General features: G+C 47.3%; 1 protein-coding gene across 8 annotated transcripts in view; it reads left to right on the top strand.

Annotated features, from left to right (window-relative positions):
- The window catches only part of LSAMP (limbic system associated membrane protein), a 1,002,030-nt gene extending 992,373 nt beyond the window's left edge, over nt 1-9,657 (top strand). For all 8 annotated transcript variants that reach the window (XM_027653694.1, XM_027653696.1, XM_027653691.1 and 5 more), the window contains one exon: nt 2,100-9,657. In XM_027653694.1, coding sequence (XP_027509495.1) covers nt 2,100-2,197 — 98 coding nt within the window. In that variant the 3' untranslated portion in view covers nt 2,198-9,657. The remainder of the gene's footprint in view (nt 1-2,099) is intronic.
- Nucleotides 9,658-17,967: the final 8,310 nt, after the last annotated feature.

The following is a 17,967-nucleotide window of genomic DNA, read 5'->3' as shown; positions in this document are numbered from 1 at the left end:
ACCATCAGTGCATATGCCTTTGCTCTGATTGTATGGGTACCCTGGAAAAGTGGCAAGGAGGAGAATTGCTGCCACATGTGCGTGTGTTACATACATGTCATTGTATGCATTCAAACAAATACTATTTAAAACAAATAGTATTTAAGACAAATAGTAAAAATGTGATGGCAGAAGATTTTGTGTGGGTGATACAGACTGCCTGGTGTGCTCTTGATTATCTGATGGGCCAGAGGAGTCATGTTTTGGAACTTCTTCACTGACAATAAGGGACGCAAATGGTCCCAAACAGCCTCCCTACAATTATTTGACAGTGAAAGATGCTTTCTCTGAAACATAGGTCAGGTAAGGGTAGTAACTGAGTTTAAACGTGTTACTGATCTCAGAAGGGGAAATAAGTTCCTGTCACCCCAAAAAAGGAGTAAAGAACTAGTGTGTGACAAGCCACAAAAGACATGCATGGACTAGCAGAAAAAAGAAGCCATAGATGGAATATAAATTTTCCACAGAGTCCAGCACATACTTTCTTAATAATGAAAGAATAGAATTGGGGCACAGACAGCTAATCTAGTAAGTAACAGCCTCCATTAGGAAGAAATCAGACAAATGAAAGTGCTGAAGAATTTCAGAGGCTCTGGAAATATCCTTCCTCGATTTGCTGCCTTTCAGTCACCAGCTCAAGTTTAATAGTGACCATGCTGCTGAGCATGCCTGTGGCACCCGTGCACCACGCAGTAGAGTGAGGGTCTTCACCTGATAAACTCTGCAGGTTGTGAGAGGGGAAGTTGCACTTTGGTCTCACAGGGCTCTCCTCAACAGGGCCTTTTTTTCTGGCACCCCTCAGATATCAGAATTTGCTTCTCATGGTAGTAAGCATGACTTCTGTCTTCTACAGCACAATCAATTCCAACACAAGAACTCATCTCCATCTCCACACGTCAGCATTTTCCCTCACCCCTTCTGTGTAAAACACTGCACGTACACCCATGTGTGTCTGTATACAGTTATATGTATATGTGTACATGTACACAGGCATGTACATATACATGTGCGTGCATGCATGTGTACATATACATATAAAAAAATGTACATATATGTGTAACCATATGTGCACATATACATGCTGGGCATGCATTTACAGAACCACAACCACGTACATCTCCCTGCCCTATTATAAAGAAAGACTGCCAGAGATTGGTGTTGCAGGGTGAATTTAAAACAGCATCACTGCCGTAAAAGCCATCCAGAAAAGGGGACTCATAAATGAGTGGATGAATGAGAAGATGTCAGGAGTGTTAGCGCTTAATATTCCTGGAGCGAGGCTGCATTATTTGTTGCTGCAGCAGCATGCTCCTCTCTGCCCGCTCTGACAGAGCCTGTGGATGCGCATGCACACATATGCAACTTCATTTCCCACCCTTGTGAAAAATCAACCTCCCTGGCATACCCTGCACCCTCACCCCATAGGTGTCGCGTCACGGGGCCGTAAACACAGTAGCGAAGCCTGCCTTCTCTCCCATTCAGAAACATTTAATTGCAGTGTAGCCTGTATGAGGGAGGGAAGACGTCCGCGTGTTGGCCCCATGTTTTATTGATCAGACCACTGTGATGAATCAGCTCCTGCGGAGCTGGTGTCTCGCTGCAGACAGGCACTGGCCACTGCACACAATTACAGCGAGTCCTGGCATCTCAGGGCCACCACTGGGAAGGTGGCAGAGCGGGCAGCTTTGGAGCTGGTGACTAGGGGCTGTGTCTGCAAAGGTGTGAACCGTGTTCTGGTGTTGGAAGGCCAGCAGTTCCCAGCTGGAGGCGCAGCAAAGGATGGGATGTGCTTAGCAGCTGGGATTGAGCCTTCTTGCTTGCTCCAGCCTGTGTTTAGGGAAAACCACATGCCATTGGAGTGTTGGACAGAGGGAAGGAGCATGCTGAGCAGCTGCCAGGCAGCAGCCTGCACCTGGGCTGGAGGAGCTCACTGAAGTGGGAAGGCGGCTGTGCCCTGCAGCCCCAGCCCAGGAGTGAAGTGTTGTGTTCCTATGTTATTCCCATCTCACCCAGCCATGTGTAATCTTGTCTTCTTTTCTCTCCCTTCTCACACCCTGCAGGACCCGGCACAGGGAGAGTAGACAACGGCTCCATGAGTTTGGCCGTCCCACTGTGGCTGCTGGCAGCGTCCCTGCTCTGCCTACTCAGCAAATGTTAATACAGATCAGAATTAAAAATAATAATATTAATAATAATTAAAAAAACAACACGACAACGACAACAACACACAAAACAAAATGCGTTATACAGGAGACAGAGCGAAGAGAGGGGAGAGAGAAAAAAGGGGGGGGGAGAGAGAGAGACGACTGTTTCTTTCACAACTTTTGTGTGTTCAGGAGCGAAGAGGGGGGAGAGGAAAAATTACAGCAAAGAAGACTCAGCAACATTTAATCCAAAACCTGAAAAGCCGGCTGTCAAGTCACTGACTGTCTAGGAGGCAACACGAACCAAGGGAGAGAATGGGGCACCAGCAAGGATCGCGTCGCCGGAGGATGCTGCAATGTAAACAATCCAACAAAACCCATAAAGCCAATCAAACAGAAGATCCCTTTTCTTTTCTCTCCTCCTTCCTCTTTTCCATACTTCCTCACCTTCCTTCCTTCCTTCCTCCTCTTTCTTTCTTTTGCAGAAAGAGGTCTTTGCTTCGGTGTCTATAGCCATTTAACTTTTGGGATGCCCTGGGTCATTTTTGTGAGCTAATGCTCAGCCAGTTCATACTTTTGAAAACAAAATAAAAAAAAAAAAAAAAAGAGAAAAGGAAAAAAGAGAAAAAAAAAGCCACAAACCAGAGCAAGTCACCTGAAGCTCTCTGCACACTGGTGTCCTGTGAAGAACTCTTCCTCTCTTCACTTCACCCTGCGCTTATGTGCACCCAGCCCTTGCTAAACACCTTTTTTCCTGTCCCTTCCTTCATGCAACATCGCCCTTGCTGGCCTGAACTAAAGCTGTGTCAACTCTACTGAAAGCCTACTTTTCTTTTTTTTTTAAATCCTCTTCCTCTCCCTCCTCAATTCAACCAGATGTCTTTCTCTTTCTCCTGTGTATGCCTGCGTGCGTGCGTGCGTGCATGTGTGGCTCTCGCTCCGTCTTCACTCTTTCTCTCTTTCTCTTCCTCTCTCTAAGCATGCAAAATGAACAGTCCATGTGTACATATGCTCATCCTGCTGTAGATAATGTCCTGCCTTGTAAGTGTGAGACAAGATGCAGAGAGATCACTCAGGCAGAGAAGAGGGGTGAGGAGAGAGGGGCAGTTGCAACACAGATTCCAGTGGTGTCCTCTCTCCAGCATCCTCATTGGCTTTTTAACTTCTGGCCACCTTGCTTGCAAGAGTCAGTCTGCACCCTTGTCTACCCTTTTTTTCTCTCCCACCTGCAACCTGTCTGGCTCTCAGCCTCTAAGTACCAGCATAGCAGCCCCTGCTATGCATGAGTGCTTGCACACGTGCATGGGGGTGTGCACTCATGTGCAATTGTCCAAACAAGCAGAAGAAACCAGGACTGGCCTACAGCACTATGGACTGAAGAGTGCAGTCACCCATTCCTCCTGGGAATGGGAGGCTGAGCTGGTGGGATGTGAGTGATGAGACCTTGGACATCACCAAGCAGCCATTCCTTTTAGGTATAGTGTGTGCATAGGAGCAATGCCTCAACATGAAAACAGCAATCTGGTCATTCCTAACCATTTTGGTAGTCATGCAAAAATAGAGCCAATACTCTTTTTTGTTGTTTTGTTGTTTTCATTCTTACTGTCCTCCCTGGTATAAAAGGAAATGTAGGCTGTGTGAGAGGGTGAGTGTGCGTGTGCATGTTTGTGTGCTGTACACCATTGCTACCACAAAACTCACTGCAAATTCCACATTTGAAACAAATTTGGTCAGAAAATGTCCAAGACCTGTGAATGGAAGAAGTAAAACAAATCTCTGGTCCAAAATCCTGGGCTTATAAAGAAGGAGCTTAAAGTGGTTCAGCAAAAAAGTGGGCAGCACAATTCCGCTTTCTCTTCTCTTATCTCAAGGGTGCTGGTCTTGCTGGAGAGTGCTGTTGCTTGCCATCACACTTCCCATGGCAGAACCACATGCAGAGGTGCCAACAGGAGATGCTTTGTGGCTCTCAAGTGAGGAAAAGGAGAGAACAGGCTGTTAGAAACAGGGCTGAGAAAATGCTGAGTGGTGGCTGGAAGTTGCCACACCAGCACAAGGTCTGCTGCAGGAGGAGAGGGCAAGACAACAGTCATACTCTCCAGTGGCTGCAGTGCATGTGTGTGGGCAGGGGCAGTGGGGAGAAGACTCCTGTGTCTCCTGGCCAGTCACGAGCCCTAGTATCCACCAGCAGCAAAGATGATGAAAAAGCCACTTGCTTTTCTGGGGAGAGGGATGTGCAGGAAGAACTTGAGTTAGCCCACACAAGTTTAGTGACCATCCCATGACAGTACAGTGTTTTACAGGTGCTCAGCACCACTGAGCTTCCAAGCACAAGCCAGCTTGCTTTTCTGTCTTTGCCCTGCAAGTTGGCACAGTAGCAGCACGTCAGGCAGTCACGCTCACACGCTCTTGAAAGCAAGGGGAAAATTGCTTGGCCTTGCCACTCTCCACTGTGCTGGAGAGGATACCTACCGGGTGGTCCCCTGCCAGGAAGGAAAGTGGGAAATTGCTGCCTGCAAGCCCCGTCCCCATCTTTACGTGAGTGGGGCACAGTCTGATGAGGCTTCTCCCTGCTGCTCAGCCTGATGCTTTCGCCTTGCACTGCGGCACTGCCGACCCTGCCCCCTCGGTGCTGAGCTCAGCTGTTTGAGGCAGCAGCAGGCACACAATTAAGCAGGCAGTCAAGGGCTCCTCACAGGCAGCCAGAATGAGGGAGGAAATTTATTGAAGACACAGGAGGCTGAAGTTAGGGCGTTACAGGAGTTGCTACAGAGCTACTGTGGCATTGCATGGTGGTAAATTATGCTCCTCCAGACCCCAAAGCCATATCTGGAGGTGTTTGTGCTTTGGTGCAAGAGGGGAAAGCTGGGCAACTGGTGCTTGAAATCCACTCGAGGCATCCACGGATGGCTCCCCTCTTCCAAGATAGGGCAGTCATTGGTGGGACTTGGGCATCTCCTTTGGAGACTGTTGTGCCTGTGGCGGCCCAGGAAGAAAATGCCCTGTATCCTTCAGAGCATTCAGACATCCCACTCCTTGTGCCTACCCTTAAGGAGAGTCATGTAATTCGGTGTCTTAGTAACATATCCAGATTTCCTGCTGCAACAGGGCTCCTCTTTCCCCTGGTACAACCATGAGCTGATGCTGTTTCTAGAAAGCCAGATCTGGGAACTGCACCCTTTTGAGCACGCTGGCACAAGGGAAAACACCACATTGCTCATTCTTGGTGCTGTACCTATACCTGGATTTATTGTTGCAGGCTTGGTGTGAAAGGTGGGCAGCCTGCTATGTCCTGCTGTCACAGGCTGTTCCTAAAGGCTGGGTAGGCCCACTTTAGGTTCTTTGATGTCAACCTGGTTGCTGTTGTAGCGTCTGTCCCATGTGTTGTCCTCTGCATGTGTTTTTGTCACTGTGGGATCACTCCTAGGCACTGGGATCACACACATCAGAGCCCTATGGTGTGGTGGTGGTCACAAGTCCTGATACTTCATTGTCTCACACCTGTTTTGGTTTGAAGGAGTTTTGAGGGGATATTTTTTAGATGTCAAGACAGAGAGGCTTATGGTTAAAGGGAAATATCTCACTAAAAGCAGGACATCCATTTTTTGAAGCCACCTGCCTGTTAGCTGGGGGAAATGGACACAGCCCTGGTGCTGTGTGTGAGGGATCTGGTCTTTCATACAGGCCCTTGGCAGATCTTTGCCTCTGTTGGATGGCTGTGAAATAGGGCTAAAGCCAATTATTTGCAGACCTGTCTGAGACAAGCCACCAATAACAAGTATGCCTGTTGTCTGCAGCAGTGCTGGGAACCCCGCTCCTGGCAATGTCTGTTCCTAGTAGGGTTGAGGGTGTCATGGGTAGGCTGGAGCTTGATTCACTCCTAGAATCTAATCCTGTGAGCTGCAGTGTGCATCATAGGATGCTGTAAACATCCCCCAATTTCTCCTGAACTCGGGCAGTGATTGCTCAAAGCATATGTCAAGTGGTGAGGCTAGATGAATATAGGAAACACAGGAGAGGTCAAATGCTTTTTTCCCACTCCCTTTCTCCCCTCCACCCTGTGACAGAGATGTTGCGAAGGTTTTTCTCATGTCTCAGTCCCTTTTCTCTGAAATTGTTTCTGCTTTTCATCTATTCTCCGCTTTCATGTTGCTATCTTTCCCATTCTCTCCCAAAAAGCTGGGCTCTTACTTCCTGCTGCCTCTCAGGCAGTTGAGGACCAGGAAAGATGGGAGTTTGGAATGGGACACCAGTTCCTTGAGCTTGTCAGTGTAATTGTGTTTGATTGATGGAGATTTAACATTTAGTGTTATAAAAAGAGAAATGAACAAAATGAAAAAAAAGAAAAAAAGAAAAAATTGTATTTCTTCAACTTGTTTGTAAATATTACAAGAACTACATGAGATGTCTGGTAATGTCCAAGCAGAGGAACAAATATTTAGATTTAATATATGGCCCCATACTTGCTAGCAGATTTCTAACCCTTTTCGGATGACTGAGAGGAGGAGTAAAGGCAAGTCTTTCTGAAAGGAACTGGACAGGGGAAGTGCAGCCACCCCAAGCCACATGAACTCCATGCATGATTGTAGCATGTTGCTTGGAGCGTGTGCCTGGTCAGATGGAAAACGAAGCAAACGCCTGTCTCTGAACGGCTGGGAAGGGCAACATGGGATGCTCCAGCCGACACCTGTATCTTGGCAGTTGTGTTCATTTTTGTTTGTCTGCAGCCCCGTAGCTTGGGGGCATGTTGCTCAGTGATGCACCCCCCTCCTCCCCCCACTGCTTTCTTCTCCAGTGAAGTTGTGTCGCCCCATGCTAGCACCGAGTGCATGTTAACGTGCCATTCATGAAGATTTCATTGGTGACATGCATTGTGTCGAGAGTTAGTCTTTGTCCGCACATCTTTCTCACGCCACTGACTGTTCACCACTTGGGCAGATCTCTCGTGTAGTGCTGTTTGCCCCACTTTTGGTCAAAGTATATCCAAGCCCCACCAGCTCTTCTTAGCTCCAGGTGCATCCAGACCATGCCCCCAGGCCACCTGTCTAAGCAACCCCATTTTGAAAGTCCAAGCACACAGCATGGACAAAGTCACCATCAATAGCCACATGGGCTCCAGACTGAGTGGTAGCTACACATCTGGAAGGAATTTGGGGGAGCAGCAGTGAGTCCCGATGATACAAGAGCTTTTGGGGAAGAAGATTTGGGAAGTCAGAGGAGTTATACTAGAGTCCTTCACAGCCCCACCACCAGGTGATGTTCCAGCTCAATCTTTCTGCAGTGTTTCATCGCTTCGCCCTTTCCTGATGAGGGAATCTGCAGGCACAGGGAAAAAGCTCTTCTCCTCCCAACCCCTCTCACACCTCTGCTTCCTCTCCTCCAAGCACACTGACCTGCAGCCCAAATGCTGATGGTGCTTGATGTGACATAGTAAGTGACACAGAGGATGGCTGACCAAGACAGTCCTACAGAGGTGGTGCTAGAGGGGTGAGCAGTTCTCTCTCTCTCTCTCTCTCTCCTGATGGTGCACAATCTTACTGCTTCTCTGACTCAAGTACACAAAACTTATTGATTTAGGGATGCCGGGAGCAAACTGTTCTATGGGAAGAGGAAAACTTCAGGCAGAGAAGTGATGGAGAAACTGGATGGTAATTTCCAAGATGTGGTGCCAGTGAAAAAGGGTAGGGATGAGTGCTGTCCGTTGTCCATGCACAGAACTCTCAGGTTCACCAGTGAGGAGACCATGGCCTCTCAACACTAATCTTAGAGTGGCTTCATTTCCAGTGCGATGCCCAGAAGATGGGTTTTTTTGACTGCATGACTCCTGCTGACTAAGAGCTGTGTCACACCATTAAAACCTCTTTCACTTTTCCTTCTTGTAACATGCTAGAATGATAATTGGCAAACTCCCACAGCCCCCAAAATTTTGCTTGATGGTTGGCTCCCATTAGGGCAATATATGGTGTTTGGTTGTTGGTTCACTCACCGTAACAGGAAAGCAGAACTCATCTTGGTTAGGATATGTTGGTATGGTCCTCTGTACCTCTGTGGCTTGGATTGATGTGTATGAGGAAGGAGACCTACCAAGGCAGGGCTTGGGAAAGAGGAGCAGATCTCCTGATTAGCCCAGGCAGGCGGGAAGCAAAGCGTCCTTCACTTGCTGCAGGCTCAGGTTAACTGGTGCCACAGCAACTCAGACTGCCCTGCAAGCCTTGTAGAAGTGCCCAGGCAGTGGAGGAGGAAGGGGCAGTGACAGTCAGGAGGACATGACTGCAGTGCAGGTGATAGGGCTGCATAAGCAGCAGGGCTTCTTGGGTAGCATGGCTGAGGAAGGGACAGACACTGCATCCCAGAAGGGCCATTCCCAGGTAGGGCAGGCCCTTCCTTCTCTTGCTATGCTCACGGTGCATCAGGAGCTCCCTCCTGGCCTCACAGGGCATGCTGACTGTGTTGCAATGGGCCTCACGAGTGATGCAGTGTGACACCACAGTGGCTCCAGCCGTGTCCTGAGAAAAGGCATGTGAATGTTTCTGTACATAACATAGGGCCATGGATGGAGACAAGGAGCAAGGGCTACGTAGGAGCCAAGCAGGGAGGGGAGCACCTCCCAAGCAGGGCTGTCCTCCAAAATTATGACATTTGCTCCCCATTTGGCCACGCACAGGCACGTACGCACACCCCCGTGAGCTCCACCATGCACATGCCGTAGTAGTCCTCACGGCTACCATACAGATGCTCTCCTTTCCCACACTCTCCATCACACACACGGCCAGACAGGCATTCATCCACTTGCTCCTGGCCTGGCTCTGTCTGTAACCCACACAGCTACTGGTGACCTCCTGAGGAAACCAGGAGAAAGTGTGTGTGTGCCTGTGCCTGTGCATATAGGAGCACCTGTGTGTGCCTGGAAAGGGAGGAGGAGGCAAAAAGCGGGAACCTGCCTCCTCAGTGCCACCGTCACCTCCCATAGTCATTCAGCTTTCCCAGCTGGAGCCAAGATTCATCCTCTAGACCTTGAGAATGAAGGCCAGTCCCTTCTTCTTGCTACACGGTGGGGTGGTTAGAACTCTCCTCATTAACAGTGTTATATACATATAAATATATATATATATCTATATCTTTATATATATTTTTCCCCAGCACTGTAGACATGAGCTGAACTTCTCTTTAATGAAACGAGAAAATGGCCATTTAATTTTTTGCCATTGGTTTGTTTTTGAAACTAGCTCTGTGAAAGAAAATTTTAAAAGCGCAAGTGTGTGTGTAAAAGAACCGATCAAAAAACTAAACAACTCAACAAATGAATGAACAAAACCCAGTGATGGAAAAAAAAAAGAAGCTTTTTATTTTTTCTTTTCTCAATGTATTTAACTTCTGTTATCTCGTTTCTGTTTCTTTACATGTATGAATGCTCTGCTCTTCTGTGATCTTAAAAAAAAATACAAAAAATACAAAAATTAAATAAACGTGAAAAGGAGGTACTGTTTCCTGATTTCCCCTCCCTTCCTTGCATATTCTGGCTTTCCTCCTCTCTGATCATGTCTAGTGATGACTTCCCAGCCCACCTGGGGAATGTGGGCCAGGCTGCCCCTTCCTTCACTTTTCTTGGAGGGCCACGGTGGTACAGGGCTGCAAGAGAGGCAGGGGCCAGTGCCTTGGGACTGAGGGTCCTGGGTCACCCCCAGCAGACTGGCCCCTGCAGTGCAGTGCCTGGGGGTGAAGGGAGCAGGCTGGCTGTCAATAGGTGTGAGTTGGGGCTGCCAGGGTGGGGGAGGGAAGGGGAGGTTAAGGGACGGGAGTGGAGGGGAGGAGCCATGGGTGGAAACTGCAGTGCCCAGCCCTGAAGTCAGCACTTGCCTTTGGCTCCTGCAAAAAATCTTTTTTTTTTTTTTTTTAAATTAAATAGCATGATTGTATGTGTATGTGCAGATAGAGGCTGGGATCAGGGTTGCAGTCTCAAGAGGGGAAGAACAAGGCAGCTGGTGGAAGGGATGGGCTGAGGCTGAGCTACATAGGCGAGCACAGGACAGGAGCACCAAAATACAGAGCATGATAGCGGAGGTGGTGGAGACAGAGGAGGAGGCCGGTGGGGAAGGAGGTGGGAAATAACTGGCCAAGAAAACAGAAGGACAGAGAAGGACATCATAGAACTGGAGAAGCAAGATTTTATATCAAAGAGGGAGTGGGGAGACAGGGGAATGGAGAGGGCCTGGGGCTTGAAGTGAGGGCAGCCAGGACAAGGGGAAGGAGGGCAGAAGTCTAGTACCACGGGCTCAAGCAGGCATGAAGGGAATAGGTTAGAAGAAAGAGAGCAGGAAGGAAGGGGTGGCAGAGTAGCCCAGGCAAGTTTTCCAGGAAACACAGCCAAGGAGATGAAGAAACCAAGAACTGGGATCCAGAAAACCTGTTGAAAGGAGCACCTGGGCTTTTTAAATGTGAGGGTTGGAGAACCCCGGTCATCTACAGCCAGATAACTCCAATGGTGGCATCTCTCCAGAATGTCTCTCCATCTGGCTGTCACAGCCTGGCATCACTGTCCTTGTCCCAGTGGGAGAACCACAGGTGGCACAGGGCAGCAGTGTGACAGGGCTGGGGCAGCCCAAGGGTGGAGCCCAGCAGGTAACAGGGCAGCATGTGTCTGCACCCAACACCAGAGCAGCAGCACAAGGCTGCACGTGGCTGGGTTCAGCTTGGGCAGCAGGAGAGCCTGCCTGCAGCTCTGTGAGGGAGGTAGTCTTGTCCTTGCACACTGCTGGAGTGTGAGAAACCAGGTCTTATTTCTGGGTCTACTCTGCCGAGCACCTGTGTGGTACCTTCACTGCCTCTATGTCACCTTCCACCTTCTCTGCTGTTGCCTGTTTCACTGGGGTAAAGACTCGAGACCTACATACAAAAGAGGGGTATATTCTATGAAAAGTTTTATCTAATTTTATTTCTAGAACATAACACATAGGACAATGAAAGCCTTGTTTTCAGTAGAGTACAGACTTGTTTCTTAAATTGCATGACATTAAATAAAATCTGATCTATGAGCACTAGGGGCAAGCAGGATGGTGAACATGAACATGACTAGCCCTTACCACACCTTTGCTACTTGAGACGGAAGAGAAGCGATGGATTATGAACCCTCCTCCATCACCATCATTCTTTTCCATGGTGCTGGGAGAGTCAGGGAGCAGAGCATGGAGAAACACCGGCAGAGCTGCTGGGGGGAGTCCCAGGGAGGGGGAGTATCACTGTGCTGTATGGATATTAAAGTCTGTACTGAGCTTTGTTGGCTGATTGCTGAGGTGGAAACAGGCCAGGTTTGTGATGCTGTACATCGATGACACCAAGCACTGCCAGGGCTCCATCTCGATGTCTGCTCTGAACACACCTGGAAAAGCTGTCCTTGCCTTTTCACCTCCACCACCTTAAAGCTGAGGCTAAAAAGAGGACGGGATAAACCCTGTCAAGCACAACCTCTCTTTTCATTAACATTTTAAATGGTTGTTTTTAATGGTACATTTAACTAACACTAACTTATCCATGGGAAGGGAATTTGGCTGTTAACACTGGCATCTGCTTAACAAACTGAAGCTTTGCATTTGGTGAGGCGTGAGCATAACACCAATAGTACTGCTTGCTAACAGCAGACTCATTAACACTAATTCCTGCTTTTACTACCCTGAAGAGCTTTCTGTGTCTGTAACAGCAATTATTAGATGTACCCCCTTCTTACTGAAAATGGTACATAGGAAATTATTAGCACTAATGCAGACCTACCAGTAAATGAGGATCTAAATTCTTAGCACTTACCATAACTCAGAACTTCCAGAAGAGTAAGAAAAACGATGAAATATTCTGAGGACTGTGTTCTTCATCTTTTCTCACTGGAGAACTATGTTCAAACACAACTAAATTGCAATTGGATGTTCTTTAGGGGTTACATTGCTCAAAGGCTAGAGGTAAATGTGTGTCCATAAAAATATCTTGCAATTCAGCATAGACTTTCTATCCAAAGCAGGCATTTTCAGAATGGGCAAAGAGCTGGGTTTAGAGAGAGAAACTCTGATGGATGAAACCAGATCAAATTTGCCACAGCTGTGCACTTGTTGGCACTATTAAGGTTGACAGGACTTGTCACTTGTGCCCACCAGCAGCTGGAAAGACAAGGCAGCATATTTGTCTTAGACACACCTTATTTTGATATGTGGGATGTGTAATAAGGAATTTTTTTTCATAAAATTTTGGAAAATGTGACATTTCAGGCTGAGAAGCACAGAAGCACAAAATCATTAAGGTTAGAAAAGACCTCCAAGACCATCAAGTCCAACCACGTCAACTAAACCATAGCACTAAGTGCCACATCCAGTCGATTCTTGAACACTTCCAGGATGGTGACTTCACCATCTCCCAGGGCGGCCCATTCCAATGCTTAACCACCCTTTCAATGAAAAAATTCTTCCTGATATCCAACCTGAATATCCCCTTCCATAGCTTGAGGCTGTATCCTCTTGCACTAATTGCCTGAGAGAAGAGACCAACTCCCACTTGGCTACAACTTCCTTTCAAGTAGTTGTAGTGGGTGATAAGATCTCCCTCGAGCCTTCTTTCTTCCAGGCTAAGTAACCCCAGCTCCCTCAGCTGCTCCTTGGATGACTTGGATGACTTACCCTCTAGATCCTTCACCAGCTTCATTGCCCTTCTCTGGACTCACTCCAGCACCTTAATGTCCTTCTTGCAGTGAGAGGCCCAAAACTGAACACAGGATTCAGAGTGCAGCCTCATCAGTGCCAAGTACAGACAACCAGTGCCCTAGTCCTGCTGGCCCCACTATTGATGATCAATTGGTCTTCTTGGTCACCTGGACACACTCTGGCTCATGTTCAGCTGCCGTGATCCAGCACCTTCAGGTCCTTTTCTGCCAGGCAGATTTCCAGCCACTCTTCCCCAGGCCAGTAGCACTACATGGGATTGTTGTGACCTAAGTGCAGGACTCAGCATTTTGCCTTATTGAACCTAGTACTGTTGGCCTTAGCTCATCAATCCAACCTGTCCCTCTGCAGAGCCTTCCTACCCTCCAGCAGATCCACACTTCCAGCCCTACTGCCATCTACAAACTTACTGAGAGTGCACTCAATCCCCTCTTCCAGATCGTTGATAGAGATATTAAACAAAACTGGGCCCAGTACTGAGCCTTGGGGAACTCCACTAGTGACCGGCCACCAACTGGATGTGGCACGTTCACCACCACTCTCTAGGCCCAACCAACCAGCCAGTTTTTACCCCAGCAAAGACTGCACCCGTCCAGCCCATGAGCTGCCAGCTTTTCCAGGAAAATGCTGTGGGAGACAGTACTGAAGGCTTTACTGAATTCCAGGTAGACAACATCTACAGCCTTTCCCTCATCCACCAGGCAGGTCACCTGCTCATAAAAGGAGACCAGGTTGGTCAAGCAAATATAAATCAGGATGGAAATGTCACAACTCATCATAAAACACAATCCCAAGCAACCCAAAAGCACTGGGGGCATTTTTCAGTGGTTGTGACATGGGATATCTCTGAGAGCCAGAAATTGCAATGGTTTCCAAAGAAATACCTATATCTAACACCTTGTTACTGGTCTGTCATCTGTGTTATGAATTCTGTCCACATGGCAGGTGTGGTGTCTGTAGAAACATGTTGGAGAATATGAGTCTTACACAATGCTTTCTGGTGATTAATACTTTCATAGTGTATGGTTTGTAGAATATTTACTGCTTTCTTTTCACAAGTGCTGCCTTTCCAGTTTAGCTTAAAAATGGTGCAATGACCAGGAAGTTAGAGGAACAAATGTTTGAACCATTATCACAGAGAGGAAGGTGCTAATTGAAATGCATAAGAGAGTTGTCATACATTCCAATAACCTTGGTGATAAATCTGATTTTAGGTCTTTTAAATTATTACAAATAATGAAAAACACTGACCAGGAATAACACTACTCTGCCAGATGAAAGCTACTCCAAAATTGTTACAGACCTGGAGGGCAGCAAGACTTTAGGCTTGGTTTGGAAATCACACTTTGGCATTGATCTGCTGCTGCCCCATCCTTGGGTGATAATTTTTTTATCCAGCTCTCTGCCTGGGACTTGAAGGTTGCAGTCCCTGATACCTGTGGTTACAGGCTGCAGTACTAAAAATGGGAGAGTTTGTTGAAGTCATTGGCAGAAGTGGACGGTCCTATCTTCTTCTGCAAGCTCAACATATGGATCTGGATTTTCCGTCTCTTGGAGCCCAGCCTCTAAGGCTGCTTCTTTAGTTTGCAACCCACTTTGCAACCTGGTCCTCCCACATGGAGAAATCAACACAGAATCTGAGCCCCTTGAGGGTGCCACACACACAGAGGCTCAGTGGGGATGCACAAGACACTTGACACAAGTGCAGGAATCCAGCAGAATTTCAGTCCCTCACAGTGCATCTGTCTTCTAGTCCTGGCCCTGCATTCCACCCTACATGATCACATACAGCTCTGATATTTGTGCAGGCTTGTTTCCTCTAGATACCTGAATTGAGTCCCATTATATTTTTGCCCTGATATTTGTATGTTCCCTCCCAGCACTGAAGCCATGCACTTTGTCTAGCATTGAAATTTTCATGGAGAAAAAGGGTCTAATTCCCACTGCAGATAAGTGGCAGAGCCAGGACCCAAAGATCCATGTCATTATGAGAGAAGTTATTTTGCTTTCAGACCAATAGATATGGCAGTACAGAAAGCAAGGATCTTGCACCAAAGAGTCTGAAAAGGTACTCCTTGCCACTCATCCCACCTTGTATAACAGAGCCAAGACACCTTTCCTTCCCAGAACCAGTGCTTGTGTGTTGGTTGTCCACACCACAAGTTCAGGGGGCATTTTCAATGCTGTCCAAAGTCTTCCTTCTCTGCTTGTTACCCTCATTAGCTAATTGAAATGGAAATAAAGATATCAAACATCTCTGGGAAGGGGCTGTAACACTTGCAGATAACAGTTTTCATCTGCTCTAAAGCACTTCCCTGGCCCCTGCCCCGGAGAACTATCCTAGGTAGAGATATGTCCTTCGGCAGCAGAGGGATGAGGCATCCTGAGGCAGCCAGGATGCTGACTAACAGCAGCTGATTGCTGCTGAGTGATAGCAGAGTTAACAAACCAAGAGGTACTAAGGAGAATGACTGAAGAAAGGAAAAAAAAGGCACTGGAGGCACTTTGTGCCTCTAACAATGGCTACCATGCGACAAATGAGAGAAAATTAGCAGCAGACAGACAAATGGAAACTCATTTCAAGAGGCACTGAATGAGACAAAATTGCAATGAGAAGCTCAGGAGATTGACTCCATTGCAATGGAATTTTACTTCCCAAGGAATCCAGTGCTCTTGCACACTCCCTTGCTCACTGTCTGTAGTCTCAGAGCTCTCCCTTCATGCCCTTTATTGATCCTCCTTCCTCTCATATAAATACTAGAGCTGAGAAAACATTTATTCAGAGCAGGAGGGTGAATTTGCTTTAATGCTGTCCTCACTCCCACGTTTTTTAATTCATATCTGCAACAGTTTTTTACTGTGTCGAAGGTGAACAGGAGTAGGAACTCATCACTACTCTGGAGGCCAAAACCTGATGTTATCCTAAGCTTCATGCAGCAGTCTGAGAAACTGGGATGGCCTGATCAAGGCTAAGGTGAGGTTTTGGACTGGGACATGAGGAGAGAGGCTGTGTACTATAGATTTTGCTTGTACACCAGAGGGAATATTCCCCTTCCTATTGGGAAATTTAAATTAATGAATTGCTGAATTCTGTTATCTCCAAAACACTGGCAATGCCATTGCGTTCTCCTGCTTTGTGTCTGTGACATGTGATTGTTTTTTAGTCTTGTACCCTCTTGCCCTAAGAGATGTAAGTTTGTCAAGGGTGGGAAAAGATGCATGTCATGGGGAGGGAACCTGTTCACTGCTCTGTGCATCCTTCTGTACCTCGTGCCTACTTCAGGGTCACCTGTGACTGAGGAACAAAGCTTGACAGCGAGACCTGAGCTGTCATGCTGTGCATGCAGGCAGTCAAAGCAGTGCAGTAATTTAGGGAGTATGAAGTCTACAGCCTGGGACTCTCTCTGTGGCAGCAGTTTCTGTCCAATGCTTACAAACATTAGGGATTCATACCAGAGGTAGATTAGTACCTGCCTGAAGTCCTTATTGACACTTCCTGAGCTAACTGTTCCAGACCTGACTCATTGCACTGGATTAAGCTTCACTTTAAAAGGATTGCACCACCTTGGTGTGAGAGGTTACTCGGTGATGAATCAAGCACGACTGGAGGGGTTTTTGACATCTGTGCTCATTACAATTGTCTGTGGATAATCTTGAGAGAAACAGCAAAATGTCATTATTTATGCTCAACAACGGCTCTGTCATCTGAAAAGACTACTGTGATTACTGTGCAATTTTGTTTCTAGGCACAGACACCTTCTTTAGGGGCCAGATACCCACGTGGTGAAAATCAGCATTGATATGCCAACACCAATGTGTCTGCTAGTGAGCTCCTCTCCCATGGCAGAGTTATCAGACATAGAATCTATCAAACAGAAGGGATTCACCCGTGTCATATAGTGGTGGGACTCTGATGCCACAGAGGCAAAGGACAGGTATAATACGTGGCATCTACTCTGGAGGCTTGAAGTCATGCTGCTCCATAATGGCAATCTTACCCTAGAAATTTATTTTGTGGGACAGCCCATTTAGCTGAGCTGCCCTTTGTTCAGCAGTCCCCAAGAAAGACTGCCTGGGCTGTGAGTGTTCTGTGCACACCCTGCGTTTGCAACAGGACCCCTGATTCTAGGCTCACTGGTCCCTTTGATGCTGGTTGCACATCTGCATCCCTCCAATGCCAGCAAATGACCGTGGGCAAACCTGTCAGAGGCATTGGCAGTGGCTGAGTCTCACTTAGGAGCTGCAGCGTGCTGGCAGGTACCAGGCTGCTCTACTAAATTCCTTGTAATGAGCAAATTAACTAAATCAAAACCAGTCTCCAGACACTTCATGGACAGATGAAAGAAGTGTTTGATGGGTGCTCAACTCCCCTGTTTTCTACTCTTATTCTCTTGCTTCTCTGTTATTCGAATCGCTTTTCCACCTTTATTGGTGTTAGGTGGTTAATTTCCTTGCAGGGTTAGTGTTTGTCTCTTCCATTTCTGTTTCTTATGCATGAGTTTGTTGAGCAAGCACAAGCCATTTGGCCCACATTGATTATTTATGAAGGTGAGAACCTTTTATCTCGCTGCTTAGTAACTCAACAGTGGTGTAGAAAGAGGCTGTCTGCAAGAAGCTGCACATCTTGTATAAGCTGGGAGACAAGGGAAGGAGGTTGAGGCATTTCAGTATCTGATAGGAAGGGAGTAGGGAAGGGAGACAAATCAGGCTGAACTCACTGTAAAGCATAATTTATCTATAATGCCATCAGAAAGTAGGGGGAATATTATACCCTTGGGATTTGATAGCACTTTGCATTCACCTTGCAGACATCCTAAGAAAATATCAGTAAAGAGTGAGACCCATTATTATAAATTCCAACAAGAAGGGATGAAAATTTCAGGAATAGGGCAAGGAGAACATGGCACCTATGCTTGTGCACTGGTAGATGCTCCACAGTTGCCTGGGTGCTGGCTGTACAGCCTGACTCTGCAAGTGCAGAGCCAAAAGGAACAAAAGATTTCCAGTTCGAGACAGGCTTAGTGGGAGAGGCATTGCAACCCTACAGTGAGACTGCATACCGTGATTTCTGCAAAACCAGGCAAGTCACG

Source organism: Corapipo altera, unplaced genomic scaffold (genome assembly GCF_003945725.1).
Source record: "Corapipo altera isolate COAL_440 unplaced genomic scaffold, ASM394572v1 61, whole genome shotgun sequence".
NCBI lineage: Eukaryota > Metazoa > Chordata > Aves > Passeriformes > Pipridae > Corapipo > Corapipo altera.
This window is presented reverse-complemented; position numbering and strand designations above follow the sequence as displayed.